Source organism: Epargyreus clarus, unplaced genomic scaffold (genome assembly GCF_041222505.1).
Source record: "Epargyreus clarus isolate Ecla_fem2 unplaced genomic scaffold, WU_Ecla_fem_2.2 ptg000015l, whole genome shotgun sequence".
NCBI classification, from domain to species: domain Eukaryota; kingdom Metazoa; phylum Arthropoda; class Insecta; order Lepidoptera; family Hesperiidae; genus Epargyreus; species Epargyreus clarus.
Genome location: NW_027332223.1, coordinates 6987936 through 7006199, shown reverse-complemented (window position 1 = coordinate 7006199; position 18264 = coordinate 6987936). Strand labels below are relative to the sequence as shown.

The 18264-nt window shown below is 33.8% G+C and overlaps 5 protein-coding genes across 5 annotated transcripts; 2 read left to right on the top strand and 3 right to left on the bottom strand.

Annotated features, from left to right (window-relative positions):
- Positions 1–64: 64 nt before the first annotated feature.
- On the top strand, positions 65–3625 carry LOC140747750 (uncharacterized protein C18orf63). Its single transcript, XM_073080338.1, has 8 exons — positions 65–717; positions 803–941; positions 1782–1959; positions 2087–2183; positions 2283–2379; positions 2818–2952; positions 3389–3487; positions 3569–3625. The coding sequence occupies exons 1-8, from the start codon at positions 581–583 to the stop codon at positions 3623–3625; spliced, it is 939 nt and encodes a 312-aa protein (XP_072936439.1). The 5' UTR covers positions 65–580.
- Positions 3626–3946: 321 nt separating this feature from the next.
- Positions 3947–5892, bottom strand: LOC140747748 (uncharacterized). The gene is made up of 4 exons (XM_073080337.1): positions 5572–5892; positions 4838–5035; positions 4577–4713; positions 3947–4303 (listed from the first exon to the last, which is right to left on the bottom strand). Exons 1-4 carry the CDS (start codon positions 5768–5770, stop codon positions 4157–4159), a joined length of 681 nt encoding a protein of 226 aa, XP_072936438.1. The 5' UTR covers positions 5771–5892; the 3' UTR covers positions 3947–4156.
- A 1968-nt stretch (positions 5893–7860) lies between these two features.
- Positions 7861–12088, bottom strand: LOC140747743 (uncharacterized). Its single transcript, XM_073080333.1, has 8 exons — positions 11946–12088; positions 11354–11427; positions 11046–11263; positions 10191–10454; positions 9507–9683; positions 8683–8848; positions 8250–8355; positions 7861–8065 (listed from the first exon to the last, which is right to left on the bottom strand). Exons 1-8 carry the CDS (start codon positions 12002–12004, stop codon positions 7882–7884), a joined length of 1248 nt encoding a protein of 415 aa, XP_072936434.1. The 5' UTR covers positions 12005–12088; the 3' UTR covers positions 7861–7881.
- Positions 12089–12435: 347 nt separating this feature from the next.
- Positions 12436–14524, top strand: mTTF (mitochondrial transcription termination factor). The gene is made up of 6 exons (XM_073080335.1): positions 12436–12722; positions 13369–13559; positions 13641–13737; positions 13831–13984; positions 14073–14223; positions 14300–14524. The coding sequence occupies exons 1-6, from the start codon at positions 12527–12529 to the stop codon at positions 14522–14524; spliced, it is 1014 nt and encodes a 337-aa protein (XP_072936436.1). The 5' UTR covers positions 12436–12526.
- DnaJ-1 (DnaJ (Hsp40) homolog 1) lies at positions 13791–16829 on the bottom strand. Its single transcript, XM_073080334.1, has 2 exons — positions 16654–16829; positions 13791–16455 (listed from the first exon to the last, which is right to left on the bottom strand). The coding sequence occupies exons 1-2, from the start codon at positions 16720–16722 to the stop codon at positions 15313–15315; spliced, it is 1212 nt and encodes a 403-aa protein (XP_072936435.1). The 5' UTR covers positions 16723–16829; the 3' UTR covers positions 13791–15312.
- Positions 16830–18264: the final 1435 nt, after the last annotated feature.

Here is an 18264-nt window from a genome sequence, read left to right as displayed (position 1 = left end):
CTTTTAAGCCCAGTCATTTGTTTCTAATGAAAAAGGATAACTGAAAACTTTCCTAGCAGTTTTGAAAAGGGGTAACTTTATTGATCTCCTTGTGCTTTTGGCACACTTACTGTGGCCCTTAAACTCTCCGTACCATTTAAAGGAGCTCAAAACCTACAGGAGTGGTAAGGGTATTATAATTTGAAACTAAACAGCATAGCTTTGGTGGACCAAGAGCAAAATCCGAGATGTACTACGATGCCATACAATAAACCGCTGGTTTTCGACATTTTTCATTTTATCTATTGGAATAAAGACGGCGCGGGACCCCCGGCACAAATTATAAATATTATATTTGATGCTTTCATTGCCACTCATGGAATGTGTACATACTGAAAGTAAACCTGTAAATTCCCCAAATGGTCTTCTCCTACCCTTAGTTTAACGATCTGGCTGAATATAAATGCTACCTTTACACAAAAAAAAGATGGATAAAATTGGCGCCAATAATTTTGTGCCATTAATATTACAGGCGCGACTTTTATCTTGTTTCCCAAAATTAATTGTTATAGTAGTTGTATAAATTTCGAAAGATTATATAATGCAGGATTACCTTGAATACAAAATAATAAATCCCAAATTCGATAATATAGGGTATGTTACCGCAATGGCAAATTTAAAAGAAAAACACGACCGATCAGCACCTTCTAATTATCATTGGAAAATTTTAAAATGCAGGTAGATAGTAATTTGTTTTTGTATTTTATTAGGAAAGAGTAAATAAAAGTGAAATATTGTTAATTGTTGTACCTTGTACTTTCAGAATGATAATATTTTCAAATTCTTCTATTATGGCTTGTCCCGATAAAAGTGATGTAAAAAAAGTTCACATAATATTTAATAAAGTTGGCAAGGATTACGATCAATTAAATTCTTTATTTCTGAAATTTACACTTGTACAGGTGAGACTGATAAAATAATTAAATTGTACTTAGGCACCACGCCATCCAACCATTATGTTAAAGTAAATTTGGATTTTGGATAAATGTTATTAGTGATGCTTAGTATAGTCAGCGTTAATCTGCTAGTCCGCTCTGAATATAGAAATGAATCGCGTCGCCATAGCAAATTGTATGACTACACCTGCTCGCAACAAATTCAGAGCGGACTAGCAGTTCGGCGCGGATTATACTTAGCGAGAATGAAGTGGTTACAGAAATTAAAAACGAAATCAATAATATATTCATATTTCCTTAATTTACACAGTTATTAAGCGTGTGTGTTAATTATAGTTTGATATACCGATATAGGCAATGATATATTAAAACTATGGATATGATACATGCCCACTAAACAACACAAAAAAGTGAACAAAATGCCAGCGCAATGCACATGCACGTTTTTCATTTTACTTACATATTACTACATAGAAAAATATTCTTTAAGGGACAGAGCTATTGGTACAATATGATAAAAAGTCAACTATAATAGTGTTTGACATTTCGTTTCAAGTATCATTCATACGAAAGTTACGTCAGTTACAGTCACAAACTCACAAAACATGGTTACAATAATTTCTCATCGGTTGGCTGTGATATGTGTTTCCATGAAGCTTGTTTATTTTTTGCGCATAATTTGTATATTTAAGCAAATTATGACGTTTACGTGTATCAATTGATATGCCGCGCGAGAGCGACTGGAGTTGAGAAACACCAATTACCTGCTTTTGTATGTTTCAAGTTTTGTATGCTAGTAGCGTATCTTTAGTTATTATATATTTTAAGTATATAATATATTTTAAGGATGGTGTTATTATGAAGGCCCCCCTGGAAATGTACCAAATGTGTTTTCAATATACTTTGTCTGCAAGGATCGCGCCAACATGGAATACCTTGGGTTACAATTATTACATAAATAACAGACACTTTCTCACTACCAAAGGTCCTCAAGAAGGTGTTAAGTATAATATTATAGTAGATGGTATGTATGTTCAGTAACTTAACAAATTAGTGGAATATATTCTATGTAAAGATCCACTCGACTAAAATTGTTGGATAATTATCTTACGAGGACTAAATATTTATATGTTCATTCGATAATATTACAGATTACTCTACGATACTTCAAATAAAGCCTGTTAAGATTAATTTAATGCAATCGGAAGAAAAATTCAGTCCTGGAGAGTATGTACCAGTTTTGCCGAGGTAGATAATGATGGTTAACAAAGCTAAAACTTATTTTTGCTGACATACTATGTTGCCAAACTAACCAACCTTTATTTTCCATTAATGCAAAACATCTAGTTTAAATAAAGCTATTATTGACGATTATTATGAATCGCTTCCTCACTCGGGAGATTTTAAATCGTATAAAGATTTACGACGTCACTGGAAGAACATAGTAAGTATGTGATGATCACAAAGTAAAGTAGAGTAGGTACCTTAGTACCTACATACATACTCCATTATAAAAAATAAAAGTTACTTAATTAAAAAAGTACTAAATTATCCGACATAGTGTGTAAATCACAAAGTAGTATAGACCGCGCCAAACTGTTAGTCCGCTCTGAAGTTGTTGCGAGCAGGTGTACTTATACAATTTGCTATGGCATTTCTATATTCAGAGTGGACTGTACCTGTGGGCGAGAGCGGGCAGCGAACGGGTGTCGGGGGATCCCGCGCTGTCTTCATCACGCTAATATCTACAATTTGCTGTTGCGACGCGACTCGTTTCTATATTCAGAGCGGACTAGAATTTGGCGCGGACTCTACCTACGTAAATAATAACTAATAATCCTTATTGGTTTCTCTATGACCACAGCAGTGATTTTATTTTCAGCATGGATATCGATTACCAGATTCTGAATATCCATATTACACAGTTCGTTTCTGGCGTGGCGATCCTTTCACATATCCAAATATTTGCCTCATCAAAAATTTTCCTATTATCACAACGATGCCGAAAAGTGTGGAAGTAATTACATTTAATTCATTGTGTACCTATAGGAGTTTCAATATTCACGAGGGATAGTGGCAATGTCTAGTTAGACCGTTTATAAATGGCGGTGAAAGCAGTTCTTATCATAATATTATACAGATTAACATTTTTTAAAGTGTGCATTGAGAGCGAAATCACAAAATATGAAGAATAGTGATGAATATTGAAAGGAGTTAAAGAGTCTCATTTTTATAAAAAAGAAAAAGTGTAATTCACTCTAAAAATTCTGTTTCTGTAGCTGGAAATTAAACGGTCCCTTTTTTAAAATAATGCTAATTTTTAAGAAAATATATTCTTTATCAAATTGTTACTTAACAAAAGACATCGAATCCTGGTGATTCAGTCCGCTTATATATAAATTCTTAACTGTGTGTGCAATACCATCTACACAATGTGTATTTTTATCTTTTAGAACGTAATAATTGCACGTTTTATTAACTGCCTAAGATATAAAATGTCTCATTTCCTTGGAATACAATTAAGTATTGCGCGAAGTCAGAACCCAATTAAGGTATGTATTACCTTATTTATGTTATATTTATCTCATTTCATATAAGATTAATAAAAACTATTTTAACTCTTTTTTTAACAGCCAATGGAGTTGATGGATACACAAAATATTAGTCTCTGCACGCCAACTCAAAAATAACTTACATTAAACTCTATTTATAAATAATTTGTGATTAAAAAATTAGTATATTTTTTGTTTCATTTTATCCTGATACTAACTAATGTTATAAATGCGAATTGGGACTGTCATGAAATTTTGTACAAAGTTGACAGGGGTCCAGTAAGACCTACCTGTTATCTCGAAAAGGTCCTGTTCCCGAGGGATAGTTAAAATTAACTTATACGTGCTTAAGGACAAAGTTATCAAATTATTGTTTTGTCATCGACCACTATTATTGATCGAATACGATGTGCATAATAAGTAGGACGTAGATAATGGAAGTTTAATAAAGACCAAAAATTTTGTAATTATTTAAATTATATTATGTCGTAATGTGAGTCAATAATAATGAACCTACATCATAATTACTATAAAATTTGTCCTAACAAAACCACATATTGGTGTGTCAGTTTTGTTTATAAAGTCCTTGTAGTTATATAATATAACACGTCGATGATAAAATTCTATACAGAAAAGAAATAATTATTCAGCAAAATTGCATACATTTTGTCAATCATGTGAAGGTGAGAGAGTAGTTACTATAGTTCTTCTAGACGGAGATAAAGCAGTCGAATTTGCAGTTTGATGGAAGAATCTGGCTACCGAAGGTGATAAATTTCTGTGAGCTTGTTGCGGATTCTGACTAGGTCTTGTAATCTGTAGCAAAAAAATAACATGTATGTTATAAATAAATATTATTGAATTTAAGTGAACCTAAGACCTAGTAACATGCGTCTTATGATGTTCAATTTAATTTTAATTATATTGGTAAAACTAAATAAGTAGGTACATGCAGTATTCATTTTCAAGGCATTTTTTACGTTACTTTTATATAGATATCAACTACCATTTATTTAAATGACCTTTGTTAATTATGACCTTTGTTATAAGAGTGGATCAAACACATTTTAAGTATTTAATAATATTTACTTGTCTGTTTTGTCGTGAACCCTGTGGCGAAGTATTTGGGGTAACTGGCATGACTAGAAGACGACTGTTCTGAACCACTGGGGTATTTAATAGGTTATGTAATTTATAACCTTTAGCTAAATCTTCAATGGTCTTTCCTGAAAATTTTAAAATTCGTTGATCAAGTACGTAGGTGTTTAATTTAAAATTCAATAATGCGCATTTTGCACTGAACAAAATTTGCATCGTTCATTTTGATATAAGAAATATTATAAAAGAAACCTGTTAAAGTTGTTGAGATGTTGGTGTTACATCTTCCAGTCTCCAGTATCTTTTTAAAAGCAGGTATATTATAGAAAACTATAGCGACAGCAGCCCCGTCAGCTAATTGAGACGAGTCACAACACGATAATAAAAATGTCCATTTATCAGTTTCCCAGTGCTTTCCTGAGAAAACTGCAAGTTGCAGTGTAGATGCACCTATAAAAAAGTTAAAGTATAATAATAATATATGTAGAAACAATAATGTTTTTTTTTACAATACAATGTTTTTTTTTTACAAGACTTTTTTACAATGTTCAGTTTCTCACAGTAACAGACGAGCATGCAGTCCACCTGATGGTAAGTAGTGGCCACTGCCGCCCGTGGACATCTGTAATTGACTCCAGATAGGATTAGATATCGTACCGGACGTCGGCCACAGATGCGCCGCTACCCCTGAGGACTACGATGGAACGCCTCGGATAAGAATGTCTCCCTTACCACACCAGAACACAGCAGCGCTTGACACCGCTATTATAAGGCAGAAATGGGTGTGGCGGTGGTGCCGCCGGAGTTGAACCACAAAGGGTTCTACCACCTTGAATAGAGTTTAAATACAAGGAACATACTTACTTTTTGTCTAGACAACCTTACGGTTTGGAGTACGAATGAATAGATAAATAAGTGCGAATAAGTAGGTAATTTAAATATATGATATGTAATCTTATTTATATATCAATGGACTATCAACTTACCAGATTCACCTAGTAAATGTGGATTTGCTCCATATTGAATAAGAATTTTAACAATACTATACGATCCAAGTCGAGCCGCGAGTCTAACAGGCCAACCACCTTCGTAATTAGGATCAAGTCCCTTATGTAATAATTCTACCATTGAAGTTACATCATTGCATAAAATGCTGTTCTTCAGTTTCTCACTATAAGTGTTCATTATTAGATACGTGAAAATTATTAAAAAAATAATAATATGTGGAACTTAATTATAAACATGAACGCTGACAGTCAATATTTCAAATTAACAACGAGCGGACGAAAATAGGGTAGAACTAAAAAATAACATTCATTTAAACTTGGCAATCAAGGGACCACAGAGACCTATAGTCTCAAAACCATAGACTTAGAATTTGTCACAATATATGCGTAAGAAAACAAAAAATCTTTACATATATATTTCTTATGTGCGTGTGTATGTCACTGAAGTCCTCCTAAACGACTGGACTGATTTTGATGAAATTTGTTGTGTGTGTTCAAGGGGACTTGAGAATGGTTTAGATTCACAATTTAGTCCGTGGGAAATGGTTTTTTTTTAATTAATTTTTAATTCGTAAATAGTTAAATAATCGGAAACTATGCATTTGATCAAGTGATGATCTTTAGCAAAGTTGTTGTCCAAGGGCTTGGGATGTGGGCTACGAGGGCTTGGGAGTTGGTACGACCAACTTTCAATAGATGGCACCACTGTTATTCCAATGCAGGTACAAATTTTCCGTTATATGTTTGTCATATTATTTCTTTAAAATGCGAGCGAAGCCGCGGGCACCTCTAGTATAGGTATATATAAATAACATTTCGATATCATTACAAATTAAAGAATAACCAAAATAAATATTGATTTTGTACTTAGATCTGAAGTCTATGTTCAACTTATCATATATTTCATTAAATCACGACGCACTGAATTAACAATAATTTAAATATTTTTTAATTTGTAGTAACAACAGTCTGTTATATCTTTTTCTTATTTATTTTTTACATATTAATTGTTATTAGAGGATACAATCGTTTCAAACAGAAACTAAGTTTTCATAAATTATGTAAAAAACATGGGTGGTGATGGTGATAAGGGATTTCACACCATAAACCAAGGTCAAGGATCACAAGATTCAAATGAACTACAATGTAATACTCTCTCAAACACAAAATAAAAATTATCCGTGATTTTCTGGTTTTCCAGGAAGACTTCCAACCATTACTAACTGCGAGTTCGACTCGTACTTGGCAAATTATTATTTATTGAGCTATTCTTTAATTTCCGTAATTTTTCGTTAATTTACGTTACGATCTTTAAAACCAGACCCTATGCTATTTGTCAATAACATTAATTATTTTTTACATAATTATTAAGAATTAAACATTTGTTTTATAAAATGTGTAAGCGGTGATTTCTACAGTTCTGACTACCTACATGGCAGCATTATTATGGCCAGTGGCTCTCCTTGCCACATACTCTTTGTATGTGGCAAGAAGAGCCAAACAATAATATTATAATATAATTATTCCATCTTTGTTTTCGTTATCAGAATAATTTAATTTACAGCATTACACTATTAGCCATTTAAAAACAATCGATAACATAATTTTAGCTAAAACAACTTTCCTATAAAGCAAAATTAAGAGACTAGGTACTCGTATTTACCTATTGCCAAGATTAATAATTAATAGTAAATTATTAGCAGAGATAGCATGGTAGTTGAAACGTGGCCTCAACTGGAGGATCCGAGGATCAAACTCCACGCACCTCTAATTTTTATTACGCTTTTATTAGCTTGTCCTATATGTATGTATATAGCGGTATCTTTGAACTCTATTCTTACCCACTTTGAACGGTCCGATTAATTTAAAATTTTGAACACTTATCAGGAACTGTCGACAATACACGAATTTAATGATTTTGTCCAGATCTCCTCATGAGGATCGTCAGGATTACCGATTCTTCTTGTGCGCTTTTAGCGTGGTTTTTAGTTTTTGAACTATAATTATTTAAGTTATATACGTATTAGAAATTTATAGTCACTTACTTAACGGTGAATCATAAGAAAACCTGCACTTCTAAGAGTTCTCTAAAAAAAGTGTACCATTAACAGACACAGTTCACTCTTGGCCAATACAACAATAATTATACATATATTATCCAGCACGGGTACAGTGATAGGTTGATGACGACGACGACGTCTTCAAGGGAATAAATAAAAAAATATTTGTTTTATAACATTTATGCTACTTTTTATTTTAAAAAAAGACAAATATTTCAAGACAAATATTTCAATCTCTACTTCGAGATCTCCTTTTGTGACTGCGATGATAACTTCGTTTATCCCTACTAATATGTCTGCTTTCTCTCCTTGTGCGCTTTCTGTCTCTTGATTGGGATCTTTTTTCTTTTACATCTTCAGGCTCTGGAGATTCCGACCATCTCCAAGATCTTTGAGGGGTTTTCAATGATACCCTAAAAATAAGAATGTTATGTGTTTAGCATATTTTTATGAAATAAGTATTTCAGGTTGTACTTGTATTGTGTTGTAAGATGCTCATCATACATATCCCTAAATTTGGATTATAATATAATGGAATGGAATTTATTTTGTATATACAAAATTTAATCATAATGTGAGCACAAAACCTTGTCTTACCTCTCAGAAAGAGAAAATCTCCCATTAAATAAATTATTTGGATTTCTAAAGACATGCATAAAGTTGCAAGCGCGTCCTCTTGGGCACTGATTTCTTGACTGAAGTCCTGAAATTAATAAAATAAATAAATATAAATAATTGGCATGAAACTCACTATATGTTGTGCCCTCTAGTTAGAAGAATGGAAACACCAGCACTATATTTTTGTAAACGGAAGTGTAGTGTAAGTTTAAGATAATAATAGTGGAGTAAGCCACCAATCACATAAAGACACTCTACAAGAATTGGTCCTCAGTATATCGTAAAACAGGTGTTGACTTATTAGTGCAGATTCTTTGAAATAATTGATTTTTTCACTGCAACATTAATTTTAGAGTAAAATTCAGTATAATACTAAAAGCAAAATATTAATATTATTTAAAAAAAAACGCACCACATATAGCATTCTTCCATGAATTTATTTGGCAAAATTGTAGGGATAATTGTTTTCCTCCATACCACCTTGTATGTAGGGCTCGGTATGCTGCAACTGAATTTCTTAAATCAGCATATTCTATATAGGTATTTCCACGCAGATGTTTTTCGTAGTTATTGCAAACCTGTAAATTTGTCTTCATAATTAGAAGTGTAAATGGTGGACTTTTTGTGGAAGGGTGTGGGGGATACCAGCTGATTTGCATTAGAAGCAACCAACTTAGTTGACAAGAGTGGGAAGGAATCTGTGTCTTAGCAAGTAGAACCCGTATTCTATATGACGTTGGTCACATTAGCTTGCTTATTTGGTACATTTTTTTTTCTTGAAAAATACAAATGGTATTATTTTTATACATGTTATACAAGGTTTGTCTGCTGTAGCAACACCTTGTATGAAAATGTGCACATATAAACTTAGGCAGCAGAGCCTTGTCTACGTTGTTCTAGTGAGTACCAGATCTGGTGGTAGTAACAAATCTTAGAACAATTTCTTTGGAATTGCAGACACATTTGAGGTAGATAACATAATGTGAAAATACAAACCTTTTACAATTCAGTATGTGACAGGGCAACATTTTGTATTCTGCCATTTTAATTTCTGTATGTTTTGAGTTAAATTTATCATAATGTAATAAATATCAATTATACAGGTTTTATTCAATTTTATAATCAAAGACTTAACGAAACACAAGAAATATTTTGGAATATCTAAAACCTATGACTATTTTTTTATTTAAAGGATACACATAAATTCACATGTACATGTACGTAATACATTCTTACCTTCAATTGGACAATTTTACCAAATTTCTCAAACTCTGGTAATATGTCATAGAAAAATGTCTTGAATTCTCTGTATGTATCACTGTCTTCATATTCAAGCATTACGTCTGTGTCATATTCATTGTAATTAGCATTGTCTAATCCAAAATGAGCATAAAAATTGGAAGCTAGAAGCACCTGGAAAAATATAAATAACATTAAAAATCATGACCGATCCAAATTTTCCGAATGATAAAATTACTATCTGGCTTAAATGCTAATATTGGGAAAACAGCTCTCTATGACCACTTAACAGATGTAGTTGGAAAATTTGGTTAGAAAGAAAGAAATGAGAAAGAGTGAGATATGCCTTCAATACTTCACTTTCATGAATTGGTAAAAGCTGGTAGTGATAGGCAAAGTAGCCACGAGCGTGGTCTGACTGCATAAATGATGTTATGGGACTTCCAGTAACAAGTCATAGACAAGCTGAAGACAGGGTGGTACCGAGGCACCTCATCAGATTGTGCATCTTCAGCAAAGCAGAAAATGATGATGAAGAAGAACATTATATAATATACAACATCTCTCACCCACTGCCTTTTTGACCTGACTATGATCAACTGGATTGAAATGTCAACGAAAGAATTAAAATTATTATTATTGAGGGTAGCTGTTAAAACGAAATAAAAAATGTAGTCTTACTTTACTTATACCAGGATATTGGTGATTTCTTGAACATTGGTCACCAAAACGACAACAAGCCGTTTTAGAGAAAAATGGACACAAATCAGAATTTGGTTTGGTTTCATGTGAGATTAGTAATTCTGGTGGTGGCTCATCTGAATCCCCATTTAAAAATTGTTCTAATTTATTCATGAACTGTTCTTGCTTCTTTTTGTTTGCCTCTTCTATCTCTTTCAGTCTCTGTGCCTCTTGCTCTTTTCTTTTTTTTTCTTGTTCCCACTCCTATATAAAGCAAAGTCTTATTTACTCACAAATATTTAATTATACTCCATAGATTAGTAAAGATTACTCACTCCTAACAAGAAAATGTAACAAGTTTTGAGAATTGAAATTGTCACCGTCATCTATTTTTGTGTTTGAAAGATATTAAAAAAATGTAGTGTCTAGATATTTTACGAATGAAATGATATATCTCCGCACATTTTCTTTGATTTCATGTTTTTGTACCACTTAACTGCATATGTCGGCATTGTTCCATGTAAATTTCACTATGACAGCCATTAAATGGCTGATGCATTGGTCAGCCGTTTAAGCCATTTAATGGCTTCCTTCAATTACAAAACCACATAGATGGTGGTATGTATGGTGGTGTATATTATACCACATAGATGGTGGTGTATATTTTACACACATAGGTGGTGGTATGTATGGTGGTGTATATTTTTAATTTATTGCATTTGCACGCATCCTTTGTGGGAGGGAGGGTGGTACACACTGCATGGTTTAAAATATATAGTATTTGTAGTGGATTGTGTGAAGTAGATTTAATCTTAACTTAATACTTATAATTAGACTGAATAAACAATTACTTACTAATTTTATTTTAGCTTGATGTTCAAGGTGTTTTTGATGCATTTTTTCTTTCTTCTCTTGCAGTAATTGCCACTGCTCCATAGCAATTTGTTCAGCTTTCAACCATTTGTCATTTTCTATTTTATTCTGCCTTTCAATTTCATCTATCTCATGCTTTTCATGTTCTGCTTGAATTTTAAGCATTTCATCTAAATCAAAATCATCTGAGGGTTTTGGATCTGAAATTATAATAATGCCAAAAATTTTATACACAAACTATAAAAATGTACATAAAGTTAGTTCAAGTATCCGATGGGTATCATAATTACCTTTTTCCTTAGCTTTTCTTATACGAATTCTTCGCCTTCTTTCTCTTTTTGCAATTTTTCTCCATTCTTTATGTCTAAGGCATAAAAATAGTATTAATGAATATTTACTAACTTTATGTAACAATGACATGAAAGGCAAATATGTGTAACAAAATAATTTATTTATTTTCAGTTTATTTATTCCACATTCAAATTACAAATTCAAACCATTAAATTGTTAAAGTGAAAAGGTATTATAAACAATTTAAGGGTGAACTCTTAAGGCCTTACTCCGGGGAGGCAACACCACCCACATCTATTTCTACCTTAAAATAGGAAAGTTATTCTGTATCTAGATGTGAAGGGTGAAACTGATAATAAATTGTTCTGAATCTTCATGGGCAGCAACACATACAAATGTGTTGCTGATGAGATTAGAATACCTGAGGTCAGACACAAGTCTGACCTCAGGTATTCTAATCTCATCAAGGATTGATTATAGATGCCCATGCTGGACAGGAATAGCCACACATCATCAGGTGGACTACACGCTCGTTAACTACTTCCTGATTTTAAAAAAGAAAAAAATACAAAATAAATATCATATGGTTACCTTCCCATTATTGCACAAATTCTTTCATAGAATTGATAATGATCGTAGAGTAAAATCATAAGCGAATGAACTGGTTAAATTGTTTTTAATTTAGAAGCATTACCAACTTATATTCCTAAAATTTATATTTTAAAAATAAAAATAAAACCATTAAAACCTAGTGTTTTTGTTTTTGTGAACTTGACTGGATGTCAAATGTCATTAATTAAATGACAAGTGAGACATCAGAGTTCAGACAAGTCAGACAGGCAAAAAAAATCAATTTAGTGACTGACTACTTAAATATATTATTAGGGCGACAGTCTAGCACGACCTATTGTGAAGGAGATCTAATGTAAATAGCCGGCAAGGGATTTTAGGTTTTTCAAATGCAAAAACGGACTGAACCCACAAACTGCAAGATTTATTTTGACTTCTCAAATTAAACCCAAAAAGAAAGAATCCAAGGATTAAGATACATTCATAAAAAAATGTTTTTGACATTGTCAATATGCCAGTTTTGACATTTAAAGTGTAGCGTATATTCAAATCCAATATTCATGTAAACATTATTGTTATATATAAAAGTATTTTTTTTCATAATGTCTATTATATTATCTTCTTACATAAATATAATATCACGCTCATTCATACGCGTCACACGCGTGAAGTTTAAAATGCCACTACAGGTGTATATTTATACACCATACTTACCATTCAGCAGTTTGAAACCTACTTATTCCTCTATCCAACAAATTGCCTTTTACAACAAGAATGTTATATCAAACGATAATACTGGTTAGTAATACTTTAATGTTTACCAGATAATTGTAACAATTATTGAAATATTTTTAAAAATTAAGACTTAAACTGAGATTAGGCCATAGATTAGTAATGTAGTTATGAATTAGGCTGTAATGATTTGTCCCTGTAATTCCGGGACAATAGTGCTATGGTATCCAATGCCTATCGTAAGAGGAGACTAAAAGGGGGCTTCCGGAGTTGCGGGTGGCAAGTGGGAGCTTGAACCGTTCGGCCAGCGACCCCGGGAAGGACGGCGGTATGTGTGGTCACATACCGTCGTGTACATCAGATGATGTAGAGAGCGTCATGCTCAACTGGGTAGTGTCCGACAGGACAATGTGCGAAGAGGACTCTTGTTGCATTCTTTTGGAGATCCCCTAGTCCTTTACACAGTGCTGAGGACTGCCACCAGGGGGGTTTTAGTGTGGTAAGAATCCCACATAACTGTGTCGCACTCATGGCACTGGCTCTTTTGAAGGTTTCCCCCTCAATAACAAAAAAAGAAGGCCCTAATTATTAGGGCTCCTAAACAAGTATTATATAAAAATGTCTCTATAGAATTGTATCTTTCATTATTTAATTTCTTATACATAAATCGGATACTAATGTATAAGAATATTATATATTAATATTTTTTCAGATATTTGTGAAGATTATGATAAATCAAAAGCAGTAATAATAGCAAAATTACATTTTAAAAGCGATGAGGATTCTGCACCCTTCTACAATTTGTCAATTAAATCATTACTTCAGATTTACAAGACTACCAAAAAAGATGTGGAATTAGGAAATTGTGAAAATAGGTTGTACTATCTTTCCAAAAGACTCAAGGTATTTTGCCTAATTGCAACTGCATATCTAATATTATTTGACTTAGATAATTTCTGTGTAATATTCTAGGTTTTTTTTCAGTGCTCCCCATCAATACTTTCTAAATCAGTTGCTAAAAGAACCTTTATTTACAATTTAAGTTTTGACTGGCTTGAAAGATCTTTGAACACATTACTAGGTAAGAGGTATGTTTTAATCTGTTCTTGATGTAATATGAAAAAAATACTAAGGTTGTAGTGCCATGAAAGAATTTATTTACTTATTTTTACAGAAATGGGTGTGTCTGAGGATCGTATTCTTAGAGATTTATGGGTGCTTAAATATCACAATAAAACAATTGAAGAGCGGCTCCTTAGAGTAAAGAATTTGGGAGTGGATAATTTATATCCATGGATGGTGAGATGTTCAGAGAATATATTAAACAGGTAATAGAGTTGTAAAATGCACCAAGTTACATATATAATTAGATACAATGTTGTGTTTATTGAGTTATTTTTTTATTATTTACCACAGGTCTATCAGTATTTCACAAGAAACAAAGACTATACTAGGTGAAATAAAATCAACAAAGAATTATATTGCCACCCGCCTGAACACAACCCCTGATGCTGTGGAGGAAATGTATTTTACTACACCTGCATTAAAAAGAATACGGGCATCAAAGGTGAAATATTATAACAATAGCAATAGTATGTTAAGTAGATTTAAGTGTTACACTAATATATTAACTTACATTTTAGGCAAAGAAATTTCTGGATTTTCTTACAGATGAAGGCTTTGATATAGAAGATATTGCAAAAAAACCTAGGGTCCTATGTGCTTCACAAAAGACTGTCATGATGAGATTGGAAAAATTGCGCAAATTAGGTTTGAAAGATATTAATTTAAACGTTCTTTGTAGAAGTCGAAAAGACTTTAAAAAATACTGTGAATCAATTGAGTCAGTTTCTAATGCAAAAGAATAATAAGTTTAATAGTATTTTATTTTATTTTCACAAATCTACATCAACAAAGTAACTAGTGAAACATATTATCATATTATAATGAGCTGATAAATAGTGTTACAATGATCACATTAAAAAACTTTCATGTTTAAAAGAGAATGAAAGTTATCAAAGCATACTATTACCTATAATCTGGAACTCAAAAATAATATTTTTATGTCAAGAAATTTAATAACTACTTTATTGGTTTACATAGTGTTGATTTTACTATTATGTATAAATATATGCTAAATAAAAAAAAATATTTAATGTTTACAAAAGCACATTGTTTTAATTTACGGTTCCCCGAAACAATTATTTTACACATACTCACAATACCATAACCTATGTCCATTCAAGAATGTAGGATTTCTACACTGCCAATAAAATTAATGTTGTAATAACAAATACACATTCATTTTTACAATATAAAAATGTATCTGTCGTAATGGAATGAATGTTACATGTAACATTTGCTAATTTACAATCTTCGTTTATCACACATGAAAAACAAAGATTTTTCACCTTAATACAATGACATGAAACAAATGTCTGTGTATTCCTATGACCTTCGGATATATAGAAAATATTAAAAAAACCACACAGCCTATCCGAAACAAAGAATTGATTCAACAATATTGCTGAAATTATATTATGAGATACTATAAGGGTCTAGCATTTTAGAGAATGTGTTGATATATGAATATCTATAATTATGATAAAATTAAATAGTGTGAGGTCTGAGTAATCCATAAATAATTGCAATTGATCTATTGATGGGCACATTGTACTCCAGGGCCACTATGCATATGTTCTTCATCATCACTGGCATATGCCTCTTCACGGCCTCGGCCTCGCTCGCTCCCTGTGTACTCTACAAAATTAACTTCTTCAACATCATCTCCAGTTGGCATGACAAATGCAGGCCGTGGACCCAGTAAACTCTCGATTTGCTTCATTTGCTCTTCAGTAGCAAAGTTATTTTCAGGGAATGTTATATTGAATTTAACATAAAGATTTCCCTTTTCAAATGGATTCTTATATACAGGCATTCCTTCTCCTTGTATTCCCTTGAGGTCCCCAGGCTTGATCACCTCACCTGGATTGTGTCTGATTAACAAATCGCGTCCATCCAAATGCTTAACAACAAATTCAAAGCCACATAATGCTTCTGTTAGTGTGATCTCATGCTTCATCACAAGGTCATCACCAATTCTTTGAAACACCTCATGTGGTTTTTGCTGCAGCACAATAATCACATCACCCGGTTGCTTATCAGGCATCTGATCACCTTCCTCCCTAAAGAAAATCTTTTGATTTTCACGCATGCCTTTTTCGACATGAACCTCCAATATTTTAGTCTCATTTAAGACTTTCTTACCTTTGCACTTAGGACATTTATCCTTGTCACTGATAGTCTCTCCCTGACCTTGACAAGTGGGGCAACGGGTTTGAAATTGCCGAGTCATGTTCTGAGCAACCTGTTGATAAGACACTTTTATACCATGTCCATGACAGTCCCTGCAAGATACCACTGAACCAGGTTTACCACCAATTCCCTTACAGGGACCACAAATCACATTTTTGCTTAGTTGTAATTTGGAAGTTTTACCCATGTACATGTCTTCTAAGGTCACTTTGAGCGGGTGTATGGTATCCTCCCCGCGACCGCGACCGCGGCCCCTGCCACCTCCTCCCATGCCGAAAATACCACCGATGACTTGGCTTAAGAAATCATCAGAAGGACCTCCGCCTTGGCCACCTTCTTGTAAGCCCTTTATACCAAATTTGTCATACGTTTGCCTTTTCTTTGGGTCTGATAATACTTCGTAGGCATAACTTATTTCCTTGAACCTATCACCCGCCGCGGGATTCTTATCTGGATGGAATTCTTTGGCTAGTTTGTGATAGCTCTGGAAGAAATACAATTAATTTATATATCAATATATTTATTCTATTATAACTTCAAATAAGTGCATCATCGATATACTACTAATAAAGACGAAGTGCATAGATTAAAATTTAAACAACCACGCATGAAATCGAAACGAAAAGCTCATGCGTGCATACCATAGGAAGTACTTATTATCAATAAAGAATTTCATAATTACCCTTTTGATTTCCGAATCACTAGCACTTCTTGAAACACCTAATATTTCATATAATTTGTTATCGGCCATTTTACTGTAAGTTAAGTAAGGGAAAAGGGAGTAACTTTAATTGAGACGATAAATTATGAAAAGAAAGAAATGAGTTACGCCACAGACAATAGACGATAATCGACATAGACACCGACAGATACTCAAAGAATCTATAATTACTATTCTAGTCCGACAACCTTTCTGTGCGTGTGGCGATTTTCTGAAACAGCTATGTTCTATTTTCTATGGTCATTTTTTTTCAGCTTCATGAGCGATATTTTAATTACCTCAGCTAAATTTTACATTGTTTTAATAAAATTAAGGCCTTAAAATTTGAATTTATAATATACTTTTTTGTCAGTATAATTAATAAATTTCATATTATCATTTTAGATTCGTACTAATATCTTAAATGTTATAAATAAAATTGTTTAATTTTTCCATTAAAAAGTGAAAAATCTATCTAAGGAGGCAGTTCTAATAACTTTTTAATCGCCATTGTCGCCCCGATTGTCGATTAAAAGGTATTATATATATAATAGAGTCAGAAGGAAAAGGATCCAAAGATGTACACCCGAAAGTCGTTAAATTAGGTTGGCGATTAATTAATTATGTCGGCTCGTGCATACATTAAAAAAGCGCCAAGTATATCAACAAGAATTATTGTCGTTCTGTATACTGCAAGTCCTATTAACTACTTCAGTCATGAAATTTGTTTTTTTTTTCAACTCGGCGTGGGTACTTCATTCTGTCACAGCCGTACAAGCAATCTGCGAGGCAGTGGCCCAGCACCCGGACCTTGTTACGGCCGTGCGTCGGATTGTGTCCGACCTCCTTGGGATCCAGTGCAGCGTCTCTCAGGCGCTGTACTGGAATCCAGGGGGGATTAAATCCCACCTGAGCGCGATGCGACGTCTCGCACAGGAGCAGGACATACATGTAATAATAATAATAATAACCGCCCTTTAAGTTTACGCGCTCTATAGGGGTTGCACTTAAAGTGGCGGAAGGAGAGCTGCGTCTCTATGCGGCATATCGCCCACCAGGGCCCCAATTTGACCCGCAGGACATCCACAACATCCTGGACGGTGGTGTTCCGACCTTGGTGGCTGGTGACCTCAACGCAAAACGTTTGGCATGGGGTTCTAGAGTCATCAGCCCCGCGGGACGGAAGCTGTACTTAGACGCCGAGGCTAAAGGATATGACGTACAGGGGCCCGAGGCTCTCACACATATCCCCTCGGTAGAGTCGCACCGTCCCGATGTCCTGGACATAGTATTTCACAAGAACCTCCCGTGTCCAGTCCACGTGGAGGTGTTGTATGACCTAGACACACAACACCTGCCCATCTTGGTCACGCTTGGTATAGGGGCGGCGTGTGTAAAGCCCCCCAGAGCCCGCAGTAAGACGGACTGGAAGAAATTTAAGAACTTTTTATCAACTATTAAATTTAGCGGCCCACTCTCCTCACCCGAGGGGATGGAGGCCGCCATCGAGGTATTAGAAACCTCTATACAGAATGCCCTGGCGGCCTCGACCACCCAGATCCCTGTGGAGGCGGGTCGCTACTCAACACCTCT